This window comes from Equus caballus, chromosome 14, assembly GCF_041296265.1.
Source record: "Equus caballus isolate H_3958 breed thoroughbred chromosome 14, TB-T2T, whole genome shotgun sequence".
Classification (NCBI taxonomy): Eukaryota; Metazoa; Chordata; class Mammalia; order Perissodactyla; family Equidae; genus Equus; species Equus caballus.
Window position 1 is genome coordinate 42,674,251 of NC_091697.1, and position 20,639 is coordinate 42,694,889.

General features: G+C 52.4%; 1 protein-coding gene across 3 annotated transcripts in view; it reads left to right on the plus strand.

The window, feature by feature from the left end:
- ANXA6 (annexin A6) overlaps nucleotides 1-20,639 on the plus strand; it is a 49,721-nt gene that overhangs the window by 17,345 nt on the left and 11,737 nt on the right. For 2 of the 3 annotated variants that reach the window (XM_023617389.2, XM_023617387.2), the window contains exons 5-20: nucleotides 185-298; nucleotides 1,274-1,364; nucleotides 2,313-2,392; nucleotides 4,286-4,342; nucleotides 5,174-5,267; nucleotides 5,664-5,759; nucleotides 6,909-6,967; nucleotides 8,011-8,133; nucleotides 9,258-9,316; nucleotides 10,683-10,761; nucleotides 12,431-12,512; nucleotides 13,700-13,794; nucleotides 14,443-14,556; nucleotides 16,268-16,358; nucleotides 17,182-17,261; nucleotides 17,820-17,873. In XM_023617389.2, the coding sequence (XP_023473157.1) occupies nucleotides 185-298; nucleotides 1,274-1,364; nucleotides 2,313-2,392; nucleotides 4,286-4,342; nucleotides 5,174-5,267; nucleotides 5,664-5,759; nucleotides 6,909-6,967; nucleotides 8,011-8,133; nucleotides 9,258-9,316; nucleotides 10,683-10,761; nucleotides 12,431-12,512; nucleotides 13,700-13,794; nucleotides 14,443-14,556; nucleotides 16,268-16,358; nucleotides 17,182-17,261; nucleotides 17,820-17,873 (1,368 nt within the window). Of the gene's footprint in view, nucleotides 1-184; nucleotides 299-1,273; nucleotides 1,365-2,312; nucleotides 2,393-4,285; nucleotides 4,343-5,173; nucleotides 5,268-5,663; nucleotides 5,760-6,908; nucleotides 6,968-8,010; nucleotides 8,134-9,257; nucleotides 9,317-10,682; nucleotides 10,762-12,430; nucleotides 12,513-13,699; nucleotides 13,795-14,442; nucleotides 14,557-16,267; nucleotides 16,359-17,181; nucleotides 17,262-17,819; nucleotides 17,887-20,639 lie in introns of all 3 variants that reach the window. The other variant, XR_011425490.1, reaches the window with a different exon arrangement.

Consider the following 20,639-nt stretch of genomic DNA (forward strand, 5'->3'; position numbering starts at 1 on the left):
CGTGACTTTGGGAAGTTGCCTGACGTCTCTAAGCCTGTTTCTTAAGGTTGATGAGAGTACGTAGCTCCAAGAGGGCCGATTAAGTGGGCCGATTGAATTGTCCGTGCCTGAGTGAGTGCTTATTAAATGTAATTCTTACGTTATAGCTGCTCTTCCTTCTTCCTCCGCCTCCCTCTCCCCCCAGGACCTTATCGCTGACTTGAAGTATGAGCTGACGGGGAAGTTTGAACGACTGATTGTGGGTCTGATGAGGCCGCTTGCCTATTGTGACGCCAAAGAAATTAAAGACGCTGTCTCCGTAAGAAGCACGTGTCTGTGTGTTGGGGATGGGCATGGTTACTGGGAAGATTCCTGCTTCTCTAGCAAGTATTCCGTGAGCCCTGCTCCCACCCGGCGGACGTGCTCTGCTTCAAGAGGCAACTTGCCCAAACCCTGTCCCAGAGGGGCACCGAGGGTCTCCTCCAGAGGGACAGATGTGGGACACATGTTGCTGTGGGGCACACCCCATAAAAGGGGGCCCTTGGCCCAGACCCCCACACCAACAGCTCAGTCCTGAGGGAGCAGAATATAGGGATGTGGAGACACACTGCCCAAAGGCCAAGGGCGTTCTGAAAGAGGTTACAGGGCAGGGCCCTGGGCCTGGGGTGGCTTGAGCGAGTGTCGTAGAAGATGAGGGGATCCAGTTGGGCTCGAAAGCCTGGAGAGGATTGGTTGATCAGAGTGTTAAGGTCCTTCCAGGCTGGAGAAGAAATGGCAGGAGAGGTTGTGGCGGTGTGTTCAGGTATGAGGAGCAGCTTGGTCTGGTTGAGGTAGAGGGTTGCTCCCTAGGAAGCAGGGAGAGATCAAAGCCGTCAAGTGTGCCCAGGACTTTACACTTTATGATGTGCTATGATCTTTGTCTCAGATGAGCCATCAAACATGAATTCATTGCATAAACTGAAAAACTTAGCAAGGTGAGAGATTCTTACCTCCTCCATCTCCCTGGGAGTTTGGCAGAACAACCAGTATCATCTCCATTCTATAGAGGGAGAAAACTGAGGCCCAGAAAGATAGTGTCTTAATGAGAGGTCACAAAGCAAGCTGTGGGCAGAGGTGGGACTCGAACCTGTGTCTTTTGATTTTCAGGCAGCAGCTCCAGATCGATGCATAAGAGCTGTGGTTGGAGCACCCTGAGTGCTGGGGGTTTCATAGTTCTGGCCGCTCCAGGCTCCCAACCCATGGCTGGTGGTCAGCCATCCCCACCCGTGACTCGTGTACCCCTCTCTTCTCCCAGGGCATTGGCACCGATGAGAAGTGCCTCATTGAGATCTTGGCTTCCCGCACCAACGAGCAGATCCACCAGCTGGTGGCAGCATACAAAGATGGTGAGATGGGCAGGAGGGGCCATTCCGGTTTTTCAGATATGAAATGAGGGTGATTGCAAGGGTGGGGACCTAAAGACTATCCACCCACCTTCTTTCCTCTTTCCCTCTGACTGTCCATCTGTCTGTCCATCTGTCCATCCATCCTAGAAGTACCTGCTCTGTGCTGGACAATGTGCTAGGTTCTCAGGATATGGTGGTGGGAAAACCCACGTGGTCCCTGCCTCCCAGAGGTTATAGACTAAGGAGGTAACGAGGGACACAGACCATCAATAGGTGAACTTGTGATGACATACGTGGATAAGTGTTATGAAGGAAACAGATGAGATAACAAGAAGCAGGCTTGACCTGCTTCAAACAGGTGGTCGGGGAAAGCCTGTCTTAGGAGGAAATGAGAAGGAGCCAATTGTATAAGGAGTGGAGAGAAGATCCCGGGAGACAGAGGGAACAGCAAGTCCAAAGGCCCTGGGGCAGTGATGATCCTGGTAGGCAGAGCGAGGCGAGAGTGGCAGAGGGCAGGGCAGCATCACGCAGGGCCTCGTAGGCCAAGAGAAAGAGACAGTGTTTTCTTCTAAGTGCAGTGGGAAGCAGGGGAACCCAGGTTCAGATAGGAGCTTGAAGACAGTCAGCCTTGTGGCTGTGGGTTGGAGAGGGAGTGAGAGCAGAAACAGAGAGAACCTTCAGAAGGCTGTGACTGTCCAGGAGATGAGACGGTTCCTGGAGTGGGATGGCACAGGTGGGGATGGAGAAAGGGGTGGATTACATCCCATCTTGCTGTGGGTCAGTACAAAGAATGGTGAAAACACACCCTGGGTCTTGCCATGGCCGTCATGGAGACTGGGTTTGGGATTTGTAACAAACGCTGATCATTTTAGGGGCAGCAGGGACCTTTATCCCGGATCCCTGGGGTCTCCTGGGCATGGGACTAGAGCTTGTGTTCCTTCCCTGCAGCCTACGAGCGAGACCTGGAGGCTGATGTCATTGGTGACACCTCTGGCCACTTCCAGAAGATGCTCGTGGTCCTGCTCCAGGTTGGTCCACCTTGGGGCCCTAAGACCCTCCCGGAGCTCCCTACCTGAGTGCAGGCCGAGGGCTGTGGGCACCTTCTCCGTGTTCCCCCGGACAGGTGGTCTGTGAGGGGCTCCTTGGTGGGTCCTCAGGTATGAAGTCTTCCTTGTATACTGTGGCTGCCCCTCCCCAACTGCCCATTTTATCGTCGAACTTGAGATGGTTTCTCTGTGGCTTACCTGGGGGTAGAATCTGTGCATCCGGGGGTCTGTTCTGTTCCCCCTGGCTTGCACAGGCAGGTGTGTCCACGTGACCCGCATTTCCCTTTGCACACGGCCTTCTCTCCTGTGCCTGGGAATGTCCTCTCCTGTGACCTCCTTCCTCTCTCCACACACACCCCTGCCTGCACCTCTCTGGGCCTCCCTCCTGCCTTTGCTTCTCCAGAGGCGGCACGGACCTCAGGACAGGCAGACACGTGGCATTTCTGGGGCTGCCTGCATTGCGTCTCCCACAGCCGAGCCCGCTCCTCCCCCCACCCACAGAGTCCACGAAAAAGACCATAACGAGGCTGCACGCCCGTGTCCTGTGCTGACTTCAACCTGCCACGCTGGGTTCTTTGTTCATTTTCCCGTGCAATGTGTTTTTTAAAGAAAACACTTTGAGTTAGTTACTAACATTTAAAAATAGGGAGATTGTGTTCAAAAATCAGACTTCTGGATTCTTTTGAATAATTGAAAGTTCTGGCAAGAGCAGACCTGCATTCAGCGTGACTGCAGTGGGCTGGAGAGCGGGTCCCACTCTGCCGCTTCACTTGACCTCCCCGGCCCCACGGGAATCTCTGACTGCGGGCCGTGTAGGAACAGGCTTTGAGGTGGCTCAACCCCAGCTCCGTTTATGAAGCTTTATAAACGTTTGTGAAGCTTTCTATATAAATTAAGCCACCTCTGTGTTTCTTTCACTCCTCTCCCGCCACTCATTTTACATCAGCTGTTCCCAGTTCTTTTCCTCAAGTTAATTGTAACAATCCACATCCCATATTAAGCTACTGGCTAATTATCCGAATCGTCAGGAATGGGCAAGTATGACCTTTGTCCCCATTTTCAAAGCTACTTGTTCTGGAGAGGAGAGTTTCCGCCTGAATCTTGGAGTCAAGGATGTTGCCTCCTCAAGATCTAACACCAATTGGGGGGTGAGGTGGCCCGATTGTAAGTGTGTGGCTCTGTCTTCTTAAACTCAGTCCCAGAGAGACCCAGGGGGTTGAGATCCTGAGGTGCACAATCCGGGGGAAAGAGGAGATAAGCAAGGCTTGACCTCTGCCCGCATACCGTGGAGCCCGGCAGGGCTTGCTCCAGTCCCCGTGAGGATCCTCCGCTGTCAGGTGGGGCATAGGGCGAGGGCGGAGCAGCGGAAACACCAGGAGGATTTGGTGCCTTCACAGCTTGTGAGCTCAGATCTCAGGGCCCGAGTTGCACATCCTCATTGGTGGTTATTTGGGTTAGGGTACGGGAGCTCCTAATAGAACACAAATGTGCAGACTTTTTGCCCCTGCCACATCATTTTTGGGGGCATCATGGGCCACGGCAGAACTTTGTGGCAAGCGCCCTGTCCTCAGAGATCTCAGTTCAAGGCTCTGGCTTCCTGTGTGATGGGAGCACCTAGAAGGGCCTTGGTTATTCTCAGGACACCCCTGTTTGGTCCCAGCTCCGAGGATGAAGGGAGAAACCAGTGGGGGGGACCTCTGATTTCTCTCTAAAATAGGTGCTGTGGTCTCGATCCAGGGGCAGCTGTAAGTCACTGCTCCTGGACACTTCCAGGCCGCCATGTTTTTCCCAGTGCTCTCTGTCACCACCGCCGGCATCCAGGCCTTCCCCCTGGCTTTGGTAATTGAGGCACATGTCCCTTGTCTCTCTGCCCAGGGAACCAGGGAGGAGGACGACGTAGTGAGTGAAGACTTGGTGCACCAGGATGTCCAGGTAAACAAGCACCGGGGGAGGTCCCCGAGGCACAGCCAGGGTGAGGGTGGGGATCGGGCACGGGCTGGAGGAGAAGTAATTTGCATCAAATACCAGAAATAACTGACTCATAGCCATCATTTATACAGTGCTTTGCTGAAGGAAGGATTTAAGTTATCTTTCAAAGATACCCAGCTTCTATAAAGTTGATGAGATGTATGTTGGAGCTTTCATCATTTGTTCATTTATTCGTTCAGTTGGTTAATATTTATTGAACACCTACTATGTGCCAGGCACTCTGCCAAGCATTGGGGAATCACCAATGAACAAAGTTAGACAGTACTGGGAGAGACAGGCATATATTAATCACACAAACACCTTCTCTATCAACATACCATGTATTCCAAGTGTTTTGAGCCCCTACTGTGTGGCAGTAACACCGTGGAGGCCAATACAGGGAATGCTAAGACATAGTCCCTGTCCTTCATGAGCCCACACAGTAGTGGTGAGTCAGGCATATAAAGAAATCATTGTAATATACAGTGGATCAAAGCTATAAAGAAGCAGAAAGCTATAGGAACCTAGAAGAGGGAGAAGGGGAAGAGAATTCTGCCTGGGGCATCAGGAAGTGCCTTGAGAACAAATGGGACTTTTAATCTGGGCCTTGAAGGTTGAGTAGGAGTTTCCTCAGAAAGAAAGGGAGACAGGCATATGTATATGTGTATGCAGAGGTCCTGACACTACCAGTTACTGGTTTGTTCAGGGATCTGGCAGTAGTTGTAAGTGACTTGGCCAGGAGTCCTGTCTCCTGAGGTTTCCTCCTTCAGTTAAGTCCCACTTCTTCCCCTTCAGGACTTGTACGAGGCAGGGGAACTGAAATGGGGAACAGATGAAGCCCAGTTCATTTACATTTTGGGAAATCGCAGCAAGCAGCATCTTCGGTTGGGTAAGCTCCAGAGACCCACAGCTGCCCCCTGGGGGTTGTGCCAAGAATTCCTTTCGCTTTTCCTTTACTAATGGAGCATGATAGCTACTTCATCCACAGCCCAAACCCGAGTCCTGATCTGACTAGACAGTGGTTTGTCTAGCCCCTCACCAGAGTCATTAACAGGATGCTCAGCGCTTCCATCTAAGTAGCAGTCCTATCTTTGTGTTGGAGCCTGCAGTGTCCACAGTCCCTTGCAGCATACGCAGCATGACCGCACAGCGGCTGGTGATGTGCGGCCTCCCTGTCACCTCCTGAAGTATCGACCTCGTGTCGGTACTCCCATCCTGGCCACTGTGCCTTCCCTCCTGAAGTCCCTGTTTCTTCTTAGTGTCCCTGTCTCTCTGTCTGACTCAGTGTTTGATGAGTATCTGAAGACCACAGGGAAGCCGATCGAAGCCAGCATCCGAGGGGAGCTGTCCGGGGACTTTGAGAAGCTGATGCTGGCTGTGGGTACGTCCTGACGTGGCATTCCTAGGGTCTTCGAGGGATTCTGGGATTCTGGGATTCTGGCCCAGGAACAAGGGGCTAGGAATGGAAAAGGGGAATTATATGGTATGAGATGGGAAGGAGAAAACAGATGGGTGGTGAATTCTAAAGGTTTAGCCAGGGCAGCATGGCTGAGGCCTGGGAGGCAGGGAGCCGAGCCTCAGGCGCTGCCTTCCTGCTCCTCCTGCCTCAGTGTGTGTGCTGGGTGAAAAGGCACTGAGCCAGGGTGGGGGAATAATGACCTGGAGAGCGGGCTTGTGTGGAGCGTGTACTGTGCACCAGGCGCCGTGCTGAGTGTCTAGTCTTTAAAAAGACCCAGGAGTGGCACTCATCATCTCCATTCCACGATGAGGAAACTGTGTCTCACAGAGGCTGCCTCACCTGCCAAGGGGACGTTTTGTAATGAATTGGGGGTGCTCTTGGCATGAGGGATGCCAGGAGCTGACTAGTCAATGGTGGAGTCAAGATTCAAACCCAAATCTGTGATTGACTTGGAGCAAGTCACTTATCCTCACGGGGCCTCAGTTTCCTCATGTGATAAATGGGGGCAGGGGATGGACTGCCTGACTCAGAAGCCCTTGCAAGCCAGACACACCAAGACTTGATATGTCTGAGCCTGGGGTAGGTGGTGTGTATGTGTTTCTTGGGAGAGAGCTCCAGCCCGGCCCTCATCTTCCCGCCCAGAGCCGTCCCTCGCCACCCCTATCACACGTAGTCAGGTTCTGGCCCATCTGCCGGCGGGATCCAGTGTTTCCACAGCCGGCACCTTTCTGCTGTAGCAGAATCTAAAGAAACACCTTTCTCAACTCCACTGCAGATTACCCCTACCCAGCACAGTCCCTGTGAAACTCCAGAGGGCTAGAAAGATGAAGTGGGTCTTTGCAACGCACTGCCCACCTTACAACAGGCCAATTTCCTGATTTCTTTATTCCCTGGGTTTGTAATACAAGAGGGTGGGTCTGGGGTGCTCTGGGGCTGTGGGTTATCAGGAGCCAGGGTTCTTCCTGGGTTTGAACTTGTTGGCCCCCAAGGGATGGAAACAAAGAAGGGGCAGGCCACCCCATCCTCTTTCCGAGGCAGCCAGGATAACTACCTCTTCCTCCCTCTCCTCAGTGAAGTGCATCCGGAGCACCCCGGAGTATTTTGCTGAAAGGCTTTTCAAGGCCATGAAGGTGCGTGTTTGGCTTGGTGTGAACGAGGTTGGGAGAGGAGGTCTCTGTACACTCCCAGAGGACCGTTGGGACTCTTGGGCAAGTCCTTGTGGTCCCCTGGCCAAAGAGATCCTTCAAGGGACTGGCCACAGGACAGAGTGATGGCACTTTGTCCCAGGTGAGCTCCAGGGCCTGTGATGCTGGCTGGTCGCACACCTTCCCACCCAAATACCTGCCCTTGATTGATCAGAGGGGACAGTGACAGCCTGCACCTGATGCATCAGGCCCGGTGGACTGGAAGCCCACACTTTTAACAAATATGAATTAACCAGAATGTTTATATCTAGTGTACATAGGTAAGTGCAAAACACTCTGGCATTATCTGCTAAGATCCGTGATGCTTCTCCCATCCCTGTGGCCCTGTGATTCCACACTAGGGGTGTACTGAGAACAGTGATTCCCTGTATTTTACACACGTGACACACAGACACTAAGGAATTTCCATAGCACACCAGGGTAAATGAATGTAGTTGTTTCTTGCCGGAGGCCACAGGCCCAGGCCCCTGTGTGACCATCCCAGGAGGGCAAGTGGACCAGAGCCCGTTCTTTGTCTTCCAGTCCACAGTGAGGTTGGCCAGCTCGGCCCTGGAGAGATGTTTGCCTGTGCACGTGTGTTCATAAGAACCTCCAGGGCAGTATGGTCTGTGTTAAGAAAAAACCAGAAACAACCCAATGTCCATCAGGCGTAGCGTGACAAAAATACACGCATAGTGGTAGATTTACAAAGTTCCAAAATGGGTGAACCTAAACAGTATATTGCTTCGAGTTACAATGTTAGGTAAACTTATAAGGGAAATCAAGGATGGGAATGACGTACACGGGGGAGGGAGGAGATGAAAGCAACAGGGACGCACAGGGAGCTTCAGAAGGAATGGCAGTGTTGTGCTGCTTTGTTCTTAATTTCAACATTTTATTATGGAAATTGTATTTTCAGCCAAGCTGGGGGCTCTCAGCGCTCCAGCCTCGTTCAACTCCCCGTTCCCCCAAACCTACTTGTCTTCCAGGGCCTGGGGACTCGAGACAACACGCTGATCCGCATCATGGTCTCCCGTAGCGAGCTGGACATGCTTGACATTCGGGAGATATTCCGGACCAAGTATGAGAAGTCTCTGTACAGCATGATCAAGGTGAGCGCAGCTAACAGGGGACAGAGCGCTTTCTGCCAAGACAGAGGGCTTGGGAACCACTCCCAGGAGAAAAGGAACTGGCCTGGAAAGCTGGGAGTCTCTTGGGAGTCCCAGGACCCTTGCCTTGTGGCACATTCAGGGAATTTAAGGCAACTCATCAGAGAAGCAAATGTCGGGGTACTAGTGAGACGGGAGGCATCTCTTCAGAGGAAGGCAGGGCTGGGTCGTGAGGGCACGCAAGCTGGATCTGAGATGAGGACTCCATCCCAAGGGCACCGAGAGCTCAGTCTCCTGGAAGAAGCAGGGCAGGACATGAAGAACAGAAATGAGTGCTAATGTGGCCCTGGGCCGGGTGATGGCTCTGGGGTATCCACCCCACGAGACTTGGTCAAGACACAGGTGTAGAGTTGGGTTGTTCCTCCCTTTTTTTGGGTGAGTGAGATAAAGCTTTATAACTTCAAACTGAGTTCCCCAAAGTGTATCCAAAGAGGAGTTTTATAGGTATTATGTGCAAAGATGTTTCATGGGAAATATTTGGAAAAAACTAGAATAAGCAAAGATAAACCAGTTTCTTTACGTGAGAACTTCTCATAGACTTTAGTATTGTCCATTATGAAGCTCCAAGGGGATGCAGGATGTACCACGTCTACCAAACATACATTTTTTTGTTTAGTTTTGGCATCTCCCAATGTTTTCATTCACGGAGCCCTATTTTCGTGGATGATTTCCCCTGGGAGGGTGGAGCTGGGGATTGTCTGTGGCAGTGGTGTGCTGGGCCAGCTTGCACCGGCTAAGAAGAGCCGTGAGCATCTCTTCTTGACTTTCTTCTTCAGGGAAGTCATTTTGGCAGCTTGAAATACCCATTGTCAGAAGTATTTACACCACAGAAATGGCAACTGTTACAAATCAGGGCTTTCTTCTTTTTTCCCCAGAGAGCCAGTTGTTGAATACTTACCAGCACACCACTGTTTGGGGGTCTCAGCCACCTCCAGGAGGAGGGGCGTCAGGGCTGCTGTGAATAAGTGTTCAGCCTTCCCCTGCTTGGGGCACTGCGGAACCTTCCTTCCTTGTCTGAGAGGAACCCAGGTCTGGGTGAGAGGTAACCTTTCCCTCTTTCTTTCCAGAATGACACTTCTGGCGAGTACAAGAAGGCTCTGCTGAAGCTGTGTGGGGGAGATGATGAGTAAGTGGCTTCGTGACCCTGGGCTGGAGAGAATGGCCTGGGGGGGGTGGCAGGCCAGGACTCTCCTGGCCCTCATCCTCATGGATGGATGGATGGATAAGCTCGGGGATTCCTCGGAGCCAGGAGCACCCCACAGGTGGAAGATGGCCTTTGCCGATATCTGTGTGTCTGAGTGTCTGTGTGTGTGAACACAAGTATGGTCTCCTGTGCACTGGTGAACTTGGAAAGTCAGTCTGGGGGTGTAGACCAGGAATCAGAATATGAGGGTCCAGGCCTTGCAACTTCATGGCCGCTTCTCAGTTTCGTCTGTTAGATGGAAAAAGCACAGGTGCCTGCCCTGCCTCCTCACTTATTCAGCATATTGTCTGAAGCACCGTCTGTGTGTAGGCCTGGTGGGGAAGGCCCTGGTGAAGCCCACGGTCTGGGGAGGCATGCGACCGGGGTGTGAATACGGGGCTGTCCTCTGATGCGGAGAGTCTCCGTGTCCGTGAAGGCACGTGTAGATGGACTCTGCCAGACTGGGGGATGCTCCTGGAGGTATTGAGGCTGAGACCCAAGGAGGAAGGTGAGGAGGAAGAAGCGGAGGTGAAGACAGGGTCTGGAGGAGAGTGTTTGGTGTGGAGGAAAGGCCTAGAGATGAGAAGGCACAGCCTGGTTCATTTATGTAACCATGCTCGCACTTCTGTGGAGTGCCGGGGAGAGAGGGAGGCTGAGAGGTGGGCGGGTCCTGGGGCCTTTTCCTGGCATATGAACCTCTCCTAAGGGTAACAGGGAGCCATTGAAGAGATTAAATTGGGGCGTGACTTGACTGGATTTAGGTGCTAGGAGAGGAACTGTGGTACTCAATTTCCCTTCTCTGGAGCTCACAAGGATCCAGTTAATAAGGATGTGAGAGCCTCCTGTCCACCTTTGGCGAGTGCCTTAGGGGCCCATGCGGTTCAGCGGACATTCACTGCGCACCTGATAACCGTAGGTGCTTTGCGGGAGGAGATGTAGAGATGACGTGGCTGTAAGCTGGTCGTTGACTTGTTTGGGAGGGAAGACTTGGATAGATACACTCAAATTATGGGGAAGAAAGAGGAGGGTGAAATATTAGAGAAATCCTCTCCTGCTTGGGACCCTGGGCCAGGAAGGCTGCCAGGCAGAGCCAGATTGCAGGGGTCTCAAGAGAGGGTCCAAGGTTCTTAGAAGTGGAGGGAGGGCTCTGGTGAATAGATGAGGCATAGTCTGGAGAGGAGGTAAAGCCAGATGGGTTTTCTTAAAGTGTGTGTGTGTGTCTGTGTCTGTGTCTGTGTGTGTTGTATGTGGGGCATGTTGCCCACGATGACGCTCCCTCCTATCCTCTCCCCAACCCCCTCCCTTCCAGTGCTGCTGGCCAGTTCTTCCCGGAGGCAGCGCAGGTGGCCTATCAGATGTGGGAGCTTAGTGCAGTGGCCCGAGTAGAGGTCAGACCCTCCCCACCTCCTGCTTGACCTCTTGACCACGAGCTTCCACTCTTCTGCTCGCACCTTCCTGCTGCTCTGGTTGGCACCCAGCTGCCCCCTGGTGGCCAACCCAAGACACTGGTCCTCACATCTGAGCTTCCTTTTCTTGGAGTGATGAGTTCGTGGGCGGGCACTCTGGTGTGGGCATCTGGTTCCTGCATTAACTTCTAACCCGCTGGGAAGTGTTCTGGCCCACTAACCACTCACAGGGCTTGCTGAATGGAGACCTGGTTCTTTGGAGGGGCCTGTCCCATCCTAGGTCCAACAGTTGGGCTTTGGAGGCATGAAAGCTGAGAACAGATGGGCGCCCCTGGGTGCACTGACAATGCAAGATGGTCCTGACCATCCTCAGACCCGGGGTCCACAAAGAATGAGAATATGGACCCAGGGTTCACAGAAGTACTTGAGGCAAACAGTACCAGGGACCGGTAGCATTTGGTCCATAGAAAAGTGTTTGGAACCTTGGATTCTCTCTGTTATTCACTTGCTGTGCCACCTTTGGCAGGTCCCTGCCCCTTTCTGTCTCCATCTTTAAAATGAAGGTGTAGACATGGCAGTCTCAGTGCCTTTGAACAGCTCTCGAGCTCTGACGTTCTAGGACAGCGTTTCCCGAATTATAAGGCAAGAACTGTCATTGCGGAAGATCTCAAGTTATATGAGAAATGAATTCAGTGTGGGGGAGGGGAGCCTGCACGGCATTAAATACCACTGACTCTCACAGAGTGAGAAAGCTACTCTTTTTCACTTACCTCAGCCTGCCTGATTATGTCAAAGAGAGAGCCTTGATCGGGTGCCGCATTCGCTGATTTTCCTTTTTCACAAACACAGAGCTAGAGAGCTGACTTCAAGTTCAGAGCTTTTGACAAACAATGACACCTTGTTAAATCTGGTGATACTTGACACCATGATTTTTTATTACATTTATTTTCGTGGGTTATCATCTGTTTATGGCACACGAACCAACTTTCTATTTATGAGAATGATATAAAATTATTTTCATTCATTGATTTATTTCACAAATACTTTTGAGTGCTTACTCTGTGTCTGGCACGGTTGTAGGATATATTCAAAAACAAAATGGACAAAAATCCTTCCTTTAGGTTTCTTTAAATGAGCTTCAAAATGAATGCATTTAAGTAAAATGGAAAAGAAGCTGAATTAAGTAAAAATATTAAGAAATAGCATAGCATGTGCCCAGATATGGAGACTTTGCAAAGGTCACTCAGGAGTGACTGAAATTTGGGAAACTCTGTTCTGGCATTTCAGAACATTTAGGTTGCCTTTTCAGGGGAAGTGGCTCTTTAAGAGGCAGAGGGCCTTGTGGACAGGGCAGGATGCTGAGGGACCGGGGAGGCCGCACTGGCGCCAGGACGGGGCTGACTCCTGGGGCAGGAGCCCAGCCGCTTCTCCCTTGACCAGCACTTGCCCTGCTCCCAGGCCCGGGTCTGTCTCTCCCTCTCCCAGCTCTAGGGCAGGGGTCTGTCTGCTGCGCCTTCACCCCGCCTCTTTCCCCTGAAGTGCTTGGTTTGGTGCTTGTGGGGAAGCCACCCCTCCCTCGCATGCTCCTCTTCTGGCCTGGCCCCCGGGGGGGCCTCCAGACCCCTGCTGAGTCTCTTTCTGCATCCTGCAGCTGAAAGGAACTGTGCGCCCAGCTGCTGACTTCAACCCTGATGCAGATGCCAAAGCGTTGCGGAAAGCCATGAAGGGCCTTGGTAAGGGGGGCGTGAAAGGGGCAGGGTTGGCCTCTGGGCAGCAGGGGGCAGATTTGGCAGTGGACCAGGTACGGGCCAGAGCCAAGGCCTCAAACCAGGGTCTGCAGGATGAGGAGGACTTTACCCTGAGTCTCCACCCTCCTAAGGAGCCTCCCGGCCCCCTGCGTTTAGGGAGGAGGGGGCTGTGGGAGTTAATAAGGAACTTGCCACAAGCTCTTCCTGCCGACTAAGGTGTCCTCAGTCCCTCAGCAGCAGTGTCCTGGGGAGAAGAAAGTAGTAGGGCTTCAGGCCTGGGTTCTTGCCCTGGCTTTGCCACTGGCTCACTGTGTGACTTTGGGAAGTCCTTTAACCTCTCTGGGTCTCAGTTTTCCTGTGTGTAAAATAAGAAATACAGTCCTTGTAATCCAGGAGTCCCAATTCTGGGGTCAGGGCGCCCCCTGCTGGTCACCCGCTTCCAGTGGGAAGAGCCACCCCCTGGGTGGATGGCCCGTCCTCAGAAAGGCCACTGGGGACAGAGCATCTGGGGTTTGGTTTCCATTGCCCAACAGCATCTCCCAGGGGCCTTGGGTTAAGTCCTTTACCTTCGGGGCCTTATTCTTGTTTGTCTCACGGGAATGGTAATATCTAGGATTGTAAGATGACAGGTAAACATGCTTTTGAAAGATGGATTCCTGTGCCAGGTCTGAGGTTGATGACATTGATCGAGAGGCAGGAAGCCATATCCTGATGCCTTCCAGAGACACCCTGCTGTGGCCAGAATGGCGTGAGGCCCAGCTTTCAGGGAGTTGAAGAGAAAGGACATAGGGTCCCCAATAGGACTTGGGTGGTCTGGCGGGAAGGGTGCCTTAGTAACTACTCCAGCCTCATCATCTTACAGGGGTGGAAACTGAGTCCCAGAAAGGGGTGGGGACTTGCCCAAGGGGACAGCCATTGTCAGAGCCAGAGGCCCTGACTCAAAACCCAGTGCTCTCTGCTCCCCTGGTAATGGGACAGAAGGACGTGCAGGGAGGAATCCAGGGGCACTTAGTGGCTGCGGCCAGCAGGCAGGCTCCTGTAGGGGCTTGGGGCATGTGGCTGCCGAGCTAGGCTTCTACCCTGACAAAGATGGATGGGACCCATTATTTTGGGAACATGGGGGAAGTTGGGCCACAGGCCTTCCTCTGAGCCCTGTGGCTTCGGTGACCCAGGAACTGACGAGAGCACCATCATCGACATCATCACGCACCGCAGCAACGCCCAGCGGCAGCAGATCCGGCAGACGTTCAAGTCTCACTTCGGCCGGGTAAGGGCTCAGGGGGGCACTGGGCCCCGCATCCACGCTCCTCCTCGGAGGGAGCTCCACCTGTCACAGCCAGCTCTGCGCACCTGGGCCCCTGGGTCTTCATGGCAGTGGGGCCCCGTGTGGTCACGTGTTCTTGGAGTATCTCCAGCATTGGGTTTCGGCTGCCTGCAAACGCCCCTCTCCACTGCCCCAGTTCCTTGTGATCAGCAGCTCTCTGTGAACGGCCCGGAGGAGATGGAGGTTCAGCCTGGGCTGATCATGGAGACGAGTTGTTTTCATGCAGTGCTTGGGGCATCTCGGCGCACAGCTCCCTCTGTGCAGAGGTTCAAGGCACCCAGCTGAGTGTCAGTCATCATTGCCCCTTAGTGGCGTCTTGTTTTGGCTGGCGAGTTTCCCCCAGGATGGAAATGGTGCTGCCCCCTTTCCTTCCCTGTCTCCTGTCTCCAGGGAGAGCAGGTCTTCCTCCTGGCTGTTTTTTCCCCACCATCTCTAAACAGTAAACCCAACGTCAGCAAAGACAGACACAGGCTCCCTTGATCCCCTGCATCCACATGGAGCCCCTGTTTCCTTGGTCCATACCTCGTCCCTATCCTGGGTCACAGGTGGGCAAGTGCTGAAGTTGGTGAGACCTCGGCTTGCCCTTTGCAGGATTTGATGGCTGACCTGAAGTCCGAGATCTCTGGAGACTTGGCGAGGCTGATTCTGGGGCTCATGATGCCACCTGCCCATTACGATGCTAAGCAGTTGAAGAAGGCCATGGAGGTACGGCGTGGGCACCAAAGGGATGGAGTCCAGTCTGTGTGGGTGCTGGGGGGACACAGGTGCTCCCTAGAGCCCAAGTGGGGTGGTTGTAACTCCTTGGTAGAGCCCCTCCCACACCCAGTTCAAACTGGCACAAACACAAAAGGGGATGTTGGCTCCTCTAACTGACAAGGACAGGACTCGATCTGGTTTCAGACATGGCTGAATCTAGGGACTCAGTAATGGACAGGGACTCAATAATGTACATGGACTCTTGCCTCTCCCCTGCCTTGCTTGGCTCAGCCCTCTTCTGTGGTGGCCTCACTCTCAAGCACCCTTTCTCCCAGTGGTAGCACGATGTCTTGTGTATATCCGACCAGCCAGCACCTCCAGTGGAGAGTTCCTTCTTCCCAGGAGTTGCACCAAAGTCTTGGCATTTACTCTGGTTCATTCAGGCGCCCAGTGACCAGAGGGGTCAGAGGGGTCTCCTGGAGCAGCTGAAGGAGGCAGGATGGATCTGGGAGGAAAACAATAGCAATTGGAGTCTGTATTCTAGTCCAGCCCTACCACTAACACACTGTGTGGTGTTGGACCACCTACACTGTCTAAGCGTCTGAGCTTTGGGCTGTGAAATGGGAACAATCATCCCTGCCCTTCAGCCATGCTGTGGCAGGCGTCCCACATATAAAGTAGAGGAAGATGGGCATGGATGTGAGCTCAGGGCCAGTCTTCCTCAGCAAAAAGAGGAGGATTGGCAGCAGTTAGCTCAGAGCTAATCTTCCTCAAAAAAAAAAATTAAATTAAATTTTAAAAACCCAGATATTCGAATCTGTCAATCAACCAGTCTTGTCCACCTCCCTCCCCTCCCCCAAATTGGGGACCTTTCAGTAGCGGGTCCCCGAGCTGCCCTAGTCCAGAGCCCCTACCGTATGAGTCCTAGCATCACTCATCAAATACAGATATAAACAAATACAGCTTATATTTTTCCTTAAAGCACAGAACTGTTTTTCTTCTGAAAAGTTAATACATGTTCACCATTAAACTTGGGAAAATCTACACAGAACAAAAAAGAAAATAGAGACCATCTATGATCTCTCACCCGCTCAGAGACCACGGTCACTGTTGTACTGTGACGCACATCCTCTGTTCTTTTTTGAGAAAGATTAACCCCGAGCTAACATCTGCTGCCAATCTTCCTCTTTTTGCTGAGGAAGACTGGCCCTGAGCTAACATCCGTGCCCATCTTCCTCTACTTTATATGTGGGACGCCTGCCACAGCATGGCTTGCCAAGCGGTGCCATGTCCGCACCCAGGTTCCAAACTGGCGAACCCCAGGCCGCCAAAGCAGAACGTGCGCACTTAACCGCTGTGCCACCAGGCCAGCCTGTCCTCTGTTCTTATATGCTTACGTATAAATATTTACATTCAGGATATATATGTATATATGCATTTTTATATACATATACTTATATGCCATATATTCTTTTTTTTATCCAAAACACTTCTCATGGAAGGTTCTAGAAATCTTGGCAAGCTGGCATGGTCATCCCTGATTGTGCTAAGGTCTAGGGGCCACATCTGGGGGTGGGGAGAAAATCCAGGCAGGCCTAATGGCCTGAGAGTTCACCTCCTGGGTGGTCTCTGCAGGCAGGGCCTCCCTGACCTTGGCCCCTTGGGCGTCTGCACAGGGGTCAGGGCTGTGGTTCGCATCTTCTTTGCCTTGACCTTCTAGGGAGCCGGCACAGATGAAAAGGCTCTCATCGAAATTCTGGCTACTCGGACCAATGCCGAAATCCGGGCCATCAATGAGGCCTATAAGGAAGGTGCGTGTGGGAGGCCTGAGACCCAGTCCCACTGGGAGGCGGGTGGGAGAAGAGCCTGGTCCCCCAGCTTCTGGCATTGCCCCACAGCTCTGCCCTGTCTCCCTTCTCTCAGGCCACAGTGCTTTGATAAGCCTCTTCGGTGTGCCCAGCCCTGTGTCTGGGAAAGGCTGCCCCAGACAGAGTCCCAGCCAGACAAAGGCCTGGAGGTAGAAGAGAGTTGGGCTGGGAGTGAGAGGAGTGACTGTCCAGGCCGCTGGAGAGAGGGAGGGCGGCGGCATGGGTGGGCGGCCTATGCAGTCGCATGGGGCCCTGCGTTCAGATGGCCTGTGCTTGGTTGCATGCTACCCTATCGCCATCTCAAAATTCTTAATAATTTTTCAACAAGTGACTCCATATTATTCTGAAGAACCTCGAGTACTGGTCAAAAATATTTAAACTTTTTCCCTTGTAAGGAGCTTTAAAATGGTAGAATTTTTGAGCAGGGGAGTGACACGGTCAGAGCTGTGCTTTTGGGTCCAGCACCTGCCATAAAGGAGGGAAGGTGGAAGAGAGATTGAAGACAGGGAGGCTGTTGTACGGGAGAGGAGAGACGTAATGAGACCTCAGCCAGGACAGGAGCAGAGGGAGGTGATGGATAGATGGGCATGTCCATGTCAAGATCAACAGCAGGATGGCTGGATGCTCCCAGGAACCAACTACAAACGCCTTCATCCCTATCACCTCTGCCCAGACTGTCTGAGCTTCTAGGACCATCCCTCCCTCCCCACCCAATCCTTCTTAACCAGCAGCTGCCCACCACCCAACCCCCATTCCTCTGTCTCAGACTATCACAAGTCCCTGGAGGATGCTCTGAGCTCCGACACATCCGGCCACTTCAGGAGGATCCTCATCTCTCTGGCCACGGTGGGTGAACTCATGGGCCCAGGCCTGCTTGGCTCTCTGGGGGTCTGGGATGGGGGAAGGGTGGAGAGTTGGGAGCCCACTCCTGAGGAGGAGAGGGTGTCTTCCCTCTTGCCTTCTCAGTCCCACCGCTGAGGCCGTTACTGCCTTGTGCGACGCTTTCCCCCACTGTTCACTTTTCAAAGCTGGCTTGGTGCCACCTTCTCTGGGCAGCCATCTCGATGACCCTCAGACTGACTTTTTGGGCCCCCTGCTCACAGGACAAAGCCACATGGGTGACCTTTCCCTGTGTTGTTACCCAGGAGCTTCTGTCGCCATCTCCTGAATTCCCATCACTCAGATGCCGGGCCCTGGTGCACCGTTCCGCAGGCTCACTGTCTGGGTCAGGCCCTCGGCTCAGTGCCTTCCAGATTTAGTGCTTATAGCCGCTACTGTGAAGGCGGGTTTCAGCTGAGGGAGGGGGTGCAGCAAGGTGGAGGAGCTGAGCAAGGCCCTGTGGCTGCTGATGGGCACCGAGGGTGGATGTTTGGGGACTGACCTTTCTCGCTGGTCCTGCTGCAGGGCAACCGTGACGAGGGGGGAGAAGACCGGGACCAGGCCCGGGACGATGCCAAGGTGAGACTCCCCGGTGCCTCCAGCTGATGTCTGTCCATGCCAGGCCCTGGCTGTCTGGGACGGGAGAGGCTCCTGACAGGGACCTGGCTGGTTTGATTGACAGACGTTTAGACTCTGGGCCCCTTACACCTCTCCACCCTTAGAAGTGAGGCTGTGAGGGTTTCCAGAGCTTTCAGAAAGATGCTCGAGAGTGTGGTGCTGGTCTTACTGGCATTTCCTATGTGAAGAGTAGGCCTGGAACCCTAGACCCTCAGAGCTGAAAGGGACTCATCGATCGTCCAGGTCAAACTCCTCATGTTACAGTGGGAAAATGGAGGCCAAGAGAGAGTGAATGACTTTTGAAAGTCACACAGCAAATCAGTGGGCCAGGTGGAATTGACCCGGTAGGAGCAGGTCTGGAAGCTTGCTGGGATGGGGGCCTGAGTGCCAAAGGTCTTGATTTATTATCTATGAAATGAGACTGAGGTCAAAGGGAGTGTCCTGGCACAACCTGGAAAGTGACTTTATCAAGGGCTGGGGTCTTTGTTTTACTCACTGATGTCTCCAAAGTGGCACAGGGTCAGAGCTCAATAAATATTTGTTGTTGAATGAGTGTGGGGGCAGAGGCACTCTAGGCTCTCTTGGCTTCTCTGCTTCTGTCCTGCTTCTTAGGATGGGGAGCTTGAGGTCCGGAGATGGCCTCTCATGGGGGCTGGACAACCCCAAATCCATTGTCCCTAAGGGTCCCTGTGGCTGGGTGGTCCCTGCTGAGGCTGTCTGCACTGTCCCTGCTCACCTGTGCTTGCTCTCAGCACCCTCTGGCCTGACCCAGGTCTCCTCTTCTCCTGCCCCATCCCCAGCCCCTCAGAAGCTCTAGGTCCCGGGGTCGGGCATAGACCACAGACGGTGGATCCAGCCCCCTTCTTTTACAGTTGGTGGGTTGAAAAGAGCCCTGATGCATTAGGAGTCGGGGCACTGGCTCTGTTCCCAGTTCCGCCAGCAGAGGTGTGGAATGTCACAGCAGCATCTGAGCTGGAGGGATCCTTAGCTGTAAGCTAAGACAGAGTCCTGTTAGGACTGTTAGGATATGTGCTAAGTACCCAGCACAGTGCTAAGACTACGTTATACTTTATTAGACCTGCTTTTTTCCCTAAATGAAAATGAAGCTCCTTACCTACCCAAGAGTACCGTTTCTAGGTAGCTGCGGTATGATTTGAACCCAAGCCCACCTGACTCCAAAGCTTTTAGTATCCTCCAGGACCCAGTACAGTAATTCCTGCAGCTTCCAAACCAGGTAGCTGCTGGTGCCCAGTCGTCCAGGCCCTGGTTTGGAACAAAGCTGTCAGAAGCAGCAGGGTTCCATTCGGTGTGGTTTTCCAGCTGCACTGTGGGTACGTTTATGGGGGGCGAGGCTGGGAACCCAGCTGCGAGGGCTGCTTGCTGAGGCCACACTGCATTCACTCATTCAACACATACTTATTAAGGACTACTGTGAGCAGCCCATTGTGCTGTTGAGGATCCTTAAACCTGGCCGCCTCCTTAGAGATCACCCCACATTCATCCTCCACCCTGAAATTCATCCTCCTTGGAACGCTTCCGCCTGTGCCTGCTACCTGTGAGCTCTGCTCCCAGTTGTTGCCAGGAGGGGGCAGCGGTGGGCCTCACTGGCAGCGGCTCTGCAGGAGGAAAGGGGCGAGAGAGAACCTGGGTGGAAACAGTGGAGGGAGCTAGCGCCCCGCCCAGCTCAGCTGCCTCTCCAGCCTCATAGGGGCTAGACCCTGGTCTTAGCGTGGGCCATTTTCTTATAACTAGAAAAATTTTATTTCAAAAGTAATACACATTCTTGGGGCCAGCCCAGTGGTGTAATGGTTAAGTTCGCATGCTCTGCTTCAGCGGCCCGGAGTTCATGAGTTTGGATCCTGGGCACACACCTACACACCATTCGTCAAGCCATGCTGTGACAGCGTCCCACATACAAAATAGAGGAAGATTGGCACAGAGTTAGCTCAGGAACAACCTTCCTCACCAAAAAAAACCAAACCAAAACAAAACAAAAACCTTTATTAAAAAAAAAAGTAATATATATTCTTTCGTAGAAACTTTAGAAAATAGACAAAAACCAAAGAAAAGAATCCATAACCTACTAGTTATAAACCATTGTTAATATTTTGGAATATGTCATGCTAGTTGTCTTTTTATGCATATATAAAAATGAACTCCTGATTTATAGCAGTGAAAAATGAATATTCTGTGACTACTGTTGCATATTATGTTTAAAAAATTGACATCACTTAACACCTTATATACCATTCCATTTAAGAATCTACCAAACTTTATTTAAGCAGCCTTCTCCCTAATAACCAACACTTAGCACATTCATGGTTTTTTCCTTAGATTAGATTTCTAGAGGTGAAATGGGAATGCTGGAGGAATATGTGTATAAAAATGGAAGGCATCTGATACACAGAGCCAAGTCCGCCCAGAGAGAGAACCCACATTGTACTGGCTGTGTGTGTTTGCTTGTTCCACACTTCCTCCATCCCATACTCTCCCCCGGGCATCCACAACACCTCTTGGGAGTCCAGGTCTGTTATGGACAAGGTGACATATGTCCTGTGTTCACCTGTTGCCCCACAGGAATAGCTAAGAGCTTCCCTTTCACGCTGAGTGTTCCAGCTTGAGCAATAAATAATCTAGATAATCTAATTATTATAGAGCCAGAGCAAAATGCAGAATTGTGGCCATTTTTAGATAAGTCAATCCCCAGATTATTTTTTAATATAAGAG